The following is a 10,000-nucleotide window of genomic DNA, read 5'->3' on the forward strand; positions in this document are numbered from 1 at the left end:
TACGTGGACAATCTGACTGCTCATGTGTCTCCGCTGCCTGTCTGCCCAGGATGTGCCAGTAAGTCCTCGTAGAGAGAGGACAATAAGAAATACCATCCAGCTGGTGTTTCTGATTTGGAACACAAAGAATTCAACTGTCCCCGTCTTCCCTCCTTTCCCTCCCAGACAAGACGTACTCAGGAGCGCTGGCTCGTGAGAAGCTGTTCGCAGCAGGTCGGGGACAGAGCTTCAAGTGCCAGTCTGAGCAACGGCTGAAGACGTCGGCGGCGCTGAGCGTCAAGCTGGTCGCTCTGCAGCTGCAGGCCTTCAGTCTGCAGGATGGCTCAGGTGACTGGGATTACCATGTGGGTTCAGCGAAGCAGGGGTTCAAGTTTAACTTAGTGCACGTGGTTTTATAATGCTCTATGATCTAGAATTATAACCATATTTACAAGCTGCAGAAACTCTAATACATATTATTGTTTGGGAAGACAGTCTTGTGAATGTGGTCCTATGGGTTAAACGTAACAGTTGATTGTCTTCATTGGACAGACGCCTCAGCGAAGCATCAGAGTCTGCTCTGTGCTTGTGTGTTAATACCAAGTAAAGCACAAGGACAAATACATCATTATGAGCACCAGATTTTCATGCATGAAAAGTCATACATTTTTAAATTGATATGGGCTGGTTTCCTTCTGTTTTGTTGTTATCTTCAAAACTCATAGCTATAGAGGAACAAAGTCCAGTGGAGTGTTATTCTGCCATGGTGGACTAGTCAACAGGAAGCTATGAAGCAATGATTAAATACTATGATTTCTATAAGGTTTTATTGTCTTTATTTCTCTCAGACCTCTGGGCCAGATGCAGGGAGTTTGGCTCGATACAACAAGTATAATCTGATGGGAAAACCTGGTTGGTGACCCTTTTAATTATATAGAAGATAAAGCTGTCTGGATAAACTACACGCTTCCCATTTTTGAGGATGGAATTTTAGAGCATCAGATGGTGTGATGACTGTTCGTCCTATAGGACTGAGTTAGACCTGTGACAATCTGTCCTGAAACTACAGCTGTTTAGTGCTGCTGTGCACAATCGCTGCACTGCAAGAATTAGTGTGCGTACTGCGTACACATTTTCACAACTGTAGCTTAATCAGATTGGAGATTACTCATGTTTATGCAGAAATGAAGGTCGTCATCTGTTTGAAATAATTGTCCTCTTTCTGCTCCCTGTATTTTGCTCTCGTCCTGTTGTATGTTTCAGAGGTGGAGTGTCGGCTCGACTTTAACAAACGCGTTCTCCCCGTCATCGCCGGGGCCACAGTAGTGGGTCTGTGTCTGATCGTTGTGCTGACCTTCCTGTTCATCAAAGACCGCCGCAGAGGAGGATACGAGCGGCTCTGAGCTCCATGAGGAACTGGATGGAGATCTGAAAAAATGTTTTATACTTGTTCCTGTTACAAAAAGTTTTCTAAATTGCTCTCCTTAACTCAGAAGTTACTTTTTGTTCCTGGGATTGTTCAAATAATAATACTACTGTATTGTCTGATATTATAACTATGACTGCAAACATTGTGTTACATTTACTTGACCTATTTGATTTTGTTTTATATCATTATTTTCTATCGTTAATTCTACTTTCAATTAAACATCTTTGTTGTGTGACACTGATAAAATGGAAGTGGGAAGTGGGATCATAGAGCCTTTAATTCCACAAACAACATACATTAAACTACAAATGTAATACATAGCTCAAACATATTGTCGTTTAACCAGTGTGAATGTTCAATAATATTTTTTTTCCCCCACACATTTTCTTTTAAGACTTTCTGTACTACTTTACGGCCAAGTATTCTTGTTAAACATACAATAAAATGGTTTTTATTTTATTATTCTGAAGTGACTTTTCTTGACTAACTGGCCCTCACCTCCTGTTTGAGGGAGAGACGTCGCCCTCTGCTGGTGGCTTGTTGCCACTGCTGCTTCTTCCTCCCCGCCTCCATATCCTTCTTCCTCATTGGCCGCTCGATACTACGAGTCCTTGGAAAGGTCATAAATGTTAAAAGCAGATATTTACAAGCATGTGGCAGTGTTTATTCGTGCAAGTGTAATCATTTAAGGCCCCTACTATTTACGTGTGCTTCAAGTTGAGAGGTTTGTTGCAGTTAGTGTAGAATAAACGGTGTTTGAGCCGTTTCTTTAATTACCGCTTCGCCTTTTCCTCCTCAGCTGGTCATTAGCGAGTCAGCTAGCTAGCTAGCTAGCAGCGAGCCTCAGCAGCTGGTAGCCATGGCTGCAGTTATTCTGAGTTTCCCAACTCTGCAGAGTCTGAGGACATTTGCACAGTGAGTACATGAACACGTCACATGTCTGCTGTGCTTCTCGTGTGAAAACAGCCCGCTGCCTCCAACAGCTTCTTCTGGACGTTAGCAGAAAGCTAAAGTTTGTGACGCTAACTTCACGTCTGAGTTACTTCTCAGAAAACACAACATTGTTATTTATCTGCTGCTCGTCGCTGCTGTACAGGACAGCATCGCGTCATTTATCACCTCAGCGCCAACGAGTTGATGCAATGCTTGTTTGTTTTGCTAGTAACTCTGATCCGGGCTGAAGGTTAAATAACTGTCAGCTAGCATGGAGTCTCGTTATACTCCTTATAGCTGTCAGTCAGTTCACTTATGGGGACTGACTTGTGCTTATTTTATATGCTATGAGCTATGAGTACAGATTTGAATGTCAGTGACATAAATATGAATATGAATATGTGTCCTCTCCTCTCCTCAGAAACCTGTCATGGACCAGAAGAGGTGTGCGGCTCGTTTCAGGAGGTGAGAGAAGAAAACAGTCCTAAACAAAACATGTTACATTTTCATTTATAGGAAACAGAGAAAAACAACATCCTCACATCTAGAAAGATGGAAACAGAGAATATGTAATATGTTTTCTTGATGGTAGTTAAAGATCTTTGCTGATTCGCTATCTGACTATTGTGTTATTTTGTGCCAATAACCCATTCAATAAAACCCATTTTTATAGAATTGCTTTTAAGTGATCTTTTTATGTCCTTTTATGATCTATTATGCAGTTCTTTTGTTCCCCTGTTTTTGTTTGTATATTTGATTTATTTGTTTGTTTTTGTTTTCTACTCTATTTTCTCTTTTTGATTATTTGTTTGGTTTTGTTGTATTCATTGTCTTTACGGCCCTTTTTGTTTACTGGTATTTAAGTTATGTTTATGCTTTGCTTCTCTGTAGAGCAAAGGTGCTATATAAATCAAGTTATTATAAAGTTATTACCTGTGGATCCCAAACCGCTGTTGTCTGTGCAGCACATTCCTGTTGCCTAAACAATCACAACTCTACTCACACAGACCGTGGGCAGTGATGCTTTCAAGCCCTTTAAAACCTGTTTGTTTAAGTACATTTTAAGATAGTTTTTTTTGTATTTTGAAAGAAGCTGTAACGAGTCTGTTGTGTCTCCTTCAGGGGTGGGGAGGATCGAGAAGGTGCTGATCGCCAACCGAGGGGAGATTGCGTGTCGTGTGATGCGCACGGCCAAGAAGATGGGCGTCCGCTCCGTGGCGGTGTACAGCGACGCGGACAAAGACTCCATGCACGTGGCCATGGTGAGCGGCTGCAGAGAGGAGCGCTGTCATTTAGTATTGTCCGTCTGAAGCTTTCTTCCTCAGACACATCCATTCCAATATAGTTTATATTGCATTAGTTGGTTTCATTTGAAAACAGTTTGTTTCTGCTCTGTTTGTTTGTGTAGGCAGATGAAGCCTACCACATTGGCCCTGCACCCTCCCAGCAGAGTTACCTGTCAATGGAGAAAGTTTTGGAAGTAGCCAAGACGTCTGGATCCCATGTGAGTCGTTGTGAACAGTTTTGAGAAGAGAAGTGATGCTGTCACTTTCCTTCAAAAGGAATTATAGATCATGACGTTCAGGTCTTTTAAACCTTTAACCGTCCTTCGTGTTGAACTACTCTTCTTTGACATTGAACCAGCAATGGTTCTTTGACATTTAAATGAGCTGTTTTATAAAACATGTCTGTGTCTGTAGGCGGTGCATCCCGGTTATGGCTTTCTGTCAGAAAACGTTGAGTTTGCGGAGGCGTGTAAACAGGAAGGCATCATCTTCATCGGGCCGCCTTCCTCTGCCATCCGGGACATGGGCATTAAAAGGTAACACCCACAAAACATATACATTTATCTCCATTTGTCTCATTAACATTTTTGTTATGTTTTAATAATAGCTTGAAACATTATAGAGCCCAGTGGAGGTAGTGGTGTCAACAGTTTATAGAATACAGCGAGAAATGGAAACGTAAACACATTCAGTAAAACCAGCAATACTAGCGGTCACTTTTATTGCTTTGCCTCCGTCTTCAGCACATCCAAATACATCATGGCAGCTGCTGGGGTGCCAATCATTGGTGGTTACCATGGAGAGGACCAATCAGACGAGAGGCTGCAAGCAGAGGCGGCCAAGATTGGATTCCCTGTGATGATCAAGGCGGTCCGTGGAGGAGGCGGCAAGGTGAGAGGACGTGAACGAGCCTGAACACATTAGACAATGTCATAACCTTTGGAAACATAAGACTGTGTGTGTGTGTGTGTGTGTGTGTGTGTGTGTGTGTGTGTGTGTGTGTGTGTGTGTGTGTGTGTTTAGGGGATGCGTATCGCACGGTCAGACTCAGACTTCTTGGAGCAGTTGGAGTCGGCGAGACGAGAAGCCAGGAAATCCTTCAATGATGATGTCATGCTGGTGGAGAAGTTTGTAGAGGATCCCAGGTAATGATGATGATAATTCCTACCACCTTGTTATGTTTATTTGAAGACTAATCTGTCCTTCTCTTCCTCTGCCTGTCCCCCGTAGGCATGTGGAGGTGCAGGTGTTCGGGGACACGCACGGCAACGCGGTTTATCTGTTTGAGAGAGACTGCAGCGTCCAGAGAAGACATCAGAAGATCATAGAGGAAGCACCGGGGGTGAGGAACTGTAGCACGTGGCACTAAAATCTCTTTGTACTGTTTCCAATCCCTCCTTACATTACATTTCATTTAGCTGATGCTTTTATCCAAAGCGACTTACAATAAGTGCATTCAACCATGAGTACAAACTCAGAACAAGAAGAATTAAGAAAGTACAATTTCTTCAAGAAAGTTAAACTGGTTTTTAAAAGTATTCTCATTATGAACGATGTCCAACAAGGAATTGGAAATCTGTTTGTCCCGAACCCACAAAGCTTCTTCACAGACTTCAGTCCACTTCTGTTAAAACAATCCAGAAACTGGATATTAGGGTGACTATGACTTGAATAAGTTTGTGTCAACTGTTGACTCTATTTGTTTTTATATATATATTTTGTTTTTTTTCAGCCTGATATTAGTCCCGAGGTGCGGAGGAAACTTGGAGAGGCCGCCGTTAAAGCAGCCAAAGCTGTCAACTATGTGGGAGCAGGTGAGACACATGACACACACCTGCACACACCTCATCACAGCACACAGACATTATTTATTATTATTATTATTATTATTATTATTATTATATCCCTGTGTAGGTACGGTGGAGTTCATAATGGACGCCCAGCATAACTTCTACTTCATGGAGATGAACACCCGGCTGCAGGTGGAGCATCCGGTCTCTGAGATGATCACTGGAACGGACCTGGTGGAGTGGCAGCTCAGGGTGAGGGAGGAGGGTGGAGGACGTGACCTTTTTCCAATCGGACGCTGTGGTCTCAGTTGCATTGATCATCTCGCTGTACCTCTCCTCCAGGTGGCAGCAGGGGAGCGCCTGCCTCTCCTCCAGGACGACATCGTTTTGAGGGGCCACTCTTTCGAGGCTCGTATCTACGCCGAGGACCCAGACAACGACTTCCTCCCGGGGGCGGGGCCTCTGCTGCATCTCTCCACGCCTTCACCAGACGAACACACGCGGATAGAGACCGGAGTCCGGGAAGGTAGGGAGTCTAGATCTAGTCTCTGGTCGTGTTTACGCGGATAGTTTTACATTCTTTATGGAACAGCACCTCATGTTTTATTTTACAGAATCAAATCAAAGTGTCCAATTTGCTGCCGACTGACATTATATGATGTATCACAATAGCTGCGCTGGCAGACACACGAAACAAACACACACACAAAAATAAAGAAATAAATTAAGTAAAAAGGTCTCTGGGAACTGACTCCGTCCAGGTGTTACTCTTTTAGTTATTTTTGAGAAACTGGATCAAAAATTATTCAATCACACTTGGCACTGATACACAATTGCAGTAACAGATACTGTGTGTGTGTGTGTGTGTGTGTGTGTGTGTGTGTGTGTGTGTGTGTGTGTGTGTGTGTGTGTGTGTGTGTGTGTGTGTGTGTGTGTGCTCGCTTTCAGGGGACGAGGTGTCGGCACATTATGACCCAATGATCGCTAAGCTCGTGGTGTGGGGAGAAGACCGATCTGCTGCCTTAAAGAAGCTGCGGTACTGCTTACGACAGTACAATGTAAGACACACACACACACACACACACACACACACACACACACACACACACACACACACACACACACACTGACAGCCTCACGGTGGAGCATTCCAAGTAACATTTGACAAATAATTCATGCTAAAAATGGAACTGTAGACACTTCAAGGTTGTGTGTGTGTGTGTGTGTGTGTGTGTGTGTGTGTGTGTGTGTCACCTTTCTCTGCACCCTCTCTGTCCTCAGATCGTTGGACTGAACACTAACATTGACTTTCTGCTGAGTCTCTCGGGCCACCCGGAGTTTGAGGCTGGAAACGTGACCACCAGTTTCATCCCCCAGCACTACGCAGACCTCTTCCCCGCTGCCATCGCTCCTTCTGGGGAAAGCTTGTGCCAGGCAGCGCTGGGTCTGCTGCTGCAGGAGAGGAAACACACACAGGCGTTCACGCAGACCTCCACGGGTGAGGGGGAACCTTTCCCTCATGGCACGTTTGACTTGGAGAGAGTAGCATACTAAGTGTGTGTGTGTGTGTGTGTGTGTGTGTGTGTGTGTGTGTGTGTTTCAGACCCCTTCTCCCCATTCGGCTTCAGCAGCGGCTGGAGAAGCAACATTGGGTTTAACAGAAACATGACGCTACAGCTGGGAGACAAAAGTAAGTTCCAGACAGGTTCATGTGGAGGAAGGAGGAGGCTGAATAAAGGAGGAAAAAAAAGACACATATAGAATGTTGATCAAAGGTGATGGGACTGCAGAGATCTGTGTTTATTCCTCTACTATGCACCACAGACTCTTCAGATTGGGTTGCAACACATTTAAATGCCTTCCTGTTCAGATCATTTCCTCTTGTGTGTTGCTGTCTTCTAGAAGTCGATGTGGTCGTCCTGTACAACAAAGATGGCAGCTACTCGATGGAGGTAAGCTACGTTGTTGTTGTTTGTCTCGTATCTTTAGCTTGGGGTGTTTTTAAACACCGCCTGTAACCCACTTTATTTTACGCTTGTGTTTGTTTCTATAATCAAATGCTCGCCCATTTATTTTAAATGTACTTGAGCATGACCGTTGGGGAAAGTAGTTTGATCCACATCTCACAGCCTTTACTTGTAAATTGTCGCCTTGTGATGTTTTCTATGTGGTGCACTCTGTAGTCGGTGCTCATGTTTGATAACATTCAGTGGGGGAGAATGTAACGGTGTTAAAAATACACTTTGTCATTTCTTATTTTCAATTACTTATATTTTATTTTGTTCATTATTTAACGATCCTGTTGAGTTTGTGGAAATTAAATATTGACAAGTCCATTGGCTGACGAACGCTGTGAGATGCTCTTGCAAAATACCAGAAAGCTAAGTACATGGACCATAAGTTAAGATTATTTAGCCAAACTATTGTCTCTCAGGTCAAGAATGAAGGGCCAATGCCTCCTTCATATTTATGCATAAATGCATTTCTCCTCTCAGATTGCAGAGGAGGTGTACAGCGTGACCGGAGAGGTGGAGACGGAAGGCGGAGCTTCTTTCCTTCGCTGTTCCGTCAACGGCGTGAAGTCTCGACCCAAACTGGTGATCCTGGACAACACGGTGCACCTGTTCTCCATGGTGCGTTCCCACCACTCATTTATTCACTTGTATATTAGCATTTTATTAATTCCATAAGTCCGTGAAGCAGAGATCATAAAAAATGTTCTTCATTCCTCGTATACTGTCGTCGAAGGCAGAACTCATTTGCTAACGTACCTGTTTATAACTCTATATTTACTACGGTCTTTGTGAGCCTCTGCCAATTTAAAATCTGTATTATTTATTAGTTTATAGTAATTCCACACAGCTGTTGTTGTGGCAATCGTTTATTTCTTGTCTGACCTCTGTTGTTGTGCAGGAGGGCAGCTCCCAGGCGTCGGCTCCGGTGCCCAAGTACCTGGCCGGTGTGAGCGGCTCCGGGGCTCAAGGCGGAGCCGTGGCCCCGATGACGGGGACCATAGAGAAGGTGAGCTCGCTTCTGTGTTATCGATTTCATTTTGGTCAAGCAAAGGAATCTGATTATTTGTCTGCAGGCCAAAAAACATCTGTCTACATTTAAGTCATCTCATTAAATAATGTATATAGTCCTTTCACATCACTTTATTACAACAGTATGTATGCAAACTATTGTAAATAATAGGCCTTTTAATTCAATTGACAATAAAATAATGTGTGTGTACATTATCTATTGTGAATTAAAGCTCTACAAATGTTTTTAGAAGGTACTACACAAATTCAGTTCAGTACGAATTTGCCTTGGAGGGCTTTACAATCTGTATATAATACAACATGATAAAGTGACATGTATTATTTACGATTGTACCTTTGGCTATCTGTAGCGCACAGTCAACGATACAAAACATGATGAAATGTCATGAAGAGGGTAAGAACAGCTTGAGGTGAGGGGCAGAACGTGCGATCGCACATTTGATCCTCTTGGAAAACTAAAACTTAGTAATACAAAACAGCACCTGCAACTACATCACAGGTGCCAAAAAGGCTTCTGCAAAGGACACTTTAATGCATCCTTGCTTATAGCTCCTACTCGAGATGGACTCCTTAGGAGTTGGGACGTCCTTTAAGATGCAGCGCTCAGATCGGCTCCCAGGTCACAAGCTGAAGGAGCGAGGAGTTCCCCGAGTGTCCTCTGTCCAGACAAATAACCGACTTGTGTTGTGTTCAGGTGATGGTGAAGGTCGGAGACCAAGTGGCCGTCGGAGACCCTCTGATGGTCATGATCGCCATGAAGATGGAGGTGAGTTCCTCCCTCTGGCTCCGCCTCCCATAGTCTCTTTTATAGTCTGTCACCTTTACGTCTCAGGTGCGCGCTTCCTCTGCTGCGTTTGTGATAACGTGGTTTTGTCTTTGTCTCCGCAGCACACGATCCGGGCGCCCAAGTCGGGCGTGATCAAGAGGGTTTTCTTCAGCGAGGGATCTCAGGCCAACCGCCACGCTCCTCTGGTCGAACTGGAGGAGGGGGAGGGGGAGGAGGGCAGCAGCCAGTAAACGGAGTCGAACTCACAACCACGAATACACTGATGAGTTCCTGTGACGGCTGGAGGGAAAGGGAGTCAATCTGAACGAGCCTGGTCTCCATCACATCCCGAGTCTCTGCTGGGAGAACGAGTCTTCAGTCTGAAGCTGCAGACGGATGCTTCCACCCTGGGGATCCCATGTGCTTCTAGGAAGGTCAGGAACATTTACCGTGACCTGAAATGCTCCTGGGTTCCACTTTCATGCACAGTTGCCTTTCAAAACACAATATCACAACACACCTGTATGTCGACTACCTTTCGTTTGTCCCTGCACTTCTTTCTCTTGAGTTTATATGTTTGAATCAGTGAATCTCTGGAAACTTCTGTGAGCATTTTATTTCTTCTTTCTTAGTCCCCTCTTTGTTTCTGTCAGTGGTGGCAAATCTGGAGCAGAAGATAATAAATAGGTGGAATAGCAAGTGTGAAATCAGACAAAATACTTAGATTTTCTTGTGCTCATATCATATATTTTTGAAAACTATCCAACCACTTT

At 44.0% G+C, this 10,000-nt stretch overlaps 1 protein-coding gene across 1 annotated transcript in view; it reads left to right on the forward strand.

Annotated features, from left to right (window-relative positions):
• Positions 1-2,267: 2,267 nt before the first annotated feature.
• Positions 2,268-10,000, forward strand: part of mccc1 (methylcrotonyl-CoA carboxylase subunit) — a gene marked incomplete at its 5' end in the record, with an annotated part of 8,237 nt that continues 504 nt past the window's right edge. The window contains 19 exons of the mRNA XM_079221007.1: positions 2,268-2,323; positions 2,763-2,806; positions 3,464-3,603; positions 3,750-3,845; positions 4,042-4,163; positions 4,371-4,518; positions 4,651-4,772; positions 4,858-4,969; positions 5,360-5,441; positions 5,542-5,669; positions 5,760-5,943; positions 6,366-6,475; positions 6,699-6,915; positions 7,021-7,107; positions 7,320-7,369; positions 7,913-8,050; positions 8,331-8,438; positions 9,156-9,227; positions 9,350-10,000. The exon at positions 9,350-10,000 is cut by the window's right edge and continues 504 nt beyond it. Of these exons, the coding sequence (XP_079077133.1) occupies positions 2,268-2,323; positions 2,763-2,806; positions 3,464-3,603; positions 3,750-3,845; positions 4,042-4,163; positions 4,371-4,518; positions 4,651-4,772; positions 4,858-4,969; positions 5,360-5,441; positions 5,542-5,669; positions 5,760-5,943; positions 6,366-6,475; positions 6,699-6,915; positions 7,021-7,107; positions 7,320-7,369; positions 7,913-8,050; positions 8,331-8,438; positions 9,156-9,227; positions 9,350-9,478 (2,145 nt within the window). The 3' untranslated portion in view covers positions 9,479-10,000. The remainder of the gene's footprint in view (positions 2,324-2,762; positions 2,807-3,463; positions 3,604-3,749; positions 3,846-4,041; positions 4,164-4,370; positions 4,519-4,650; positions 4,773-4,857; positions 4,970-5,359; positions 5,442-5,541; positions 5,670-5,759; positions 5,944-6,365; positions 6,476-6,698; positions 6,916-7,020; positions 7,108-7,319; positions 7,370-7,912; positions 8,051-8,330; positions 8,439-9,155; positions 9,228-9,349) is intronic.

The sequence above is a fragment of the Taurulus bubalis genome (assembly GCF_910589615.1).
Source record: "Taurulus bubalis genome assembly, chromosome: 7".
NCBI classification, from domain to species: Eukaryota; Metazoa; Chordata; class Actinopteri; order Perciformes; family Cottidae; genus Taurulus; species Taurulus bubalis.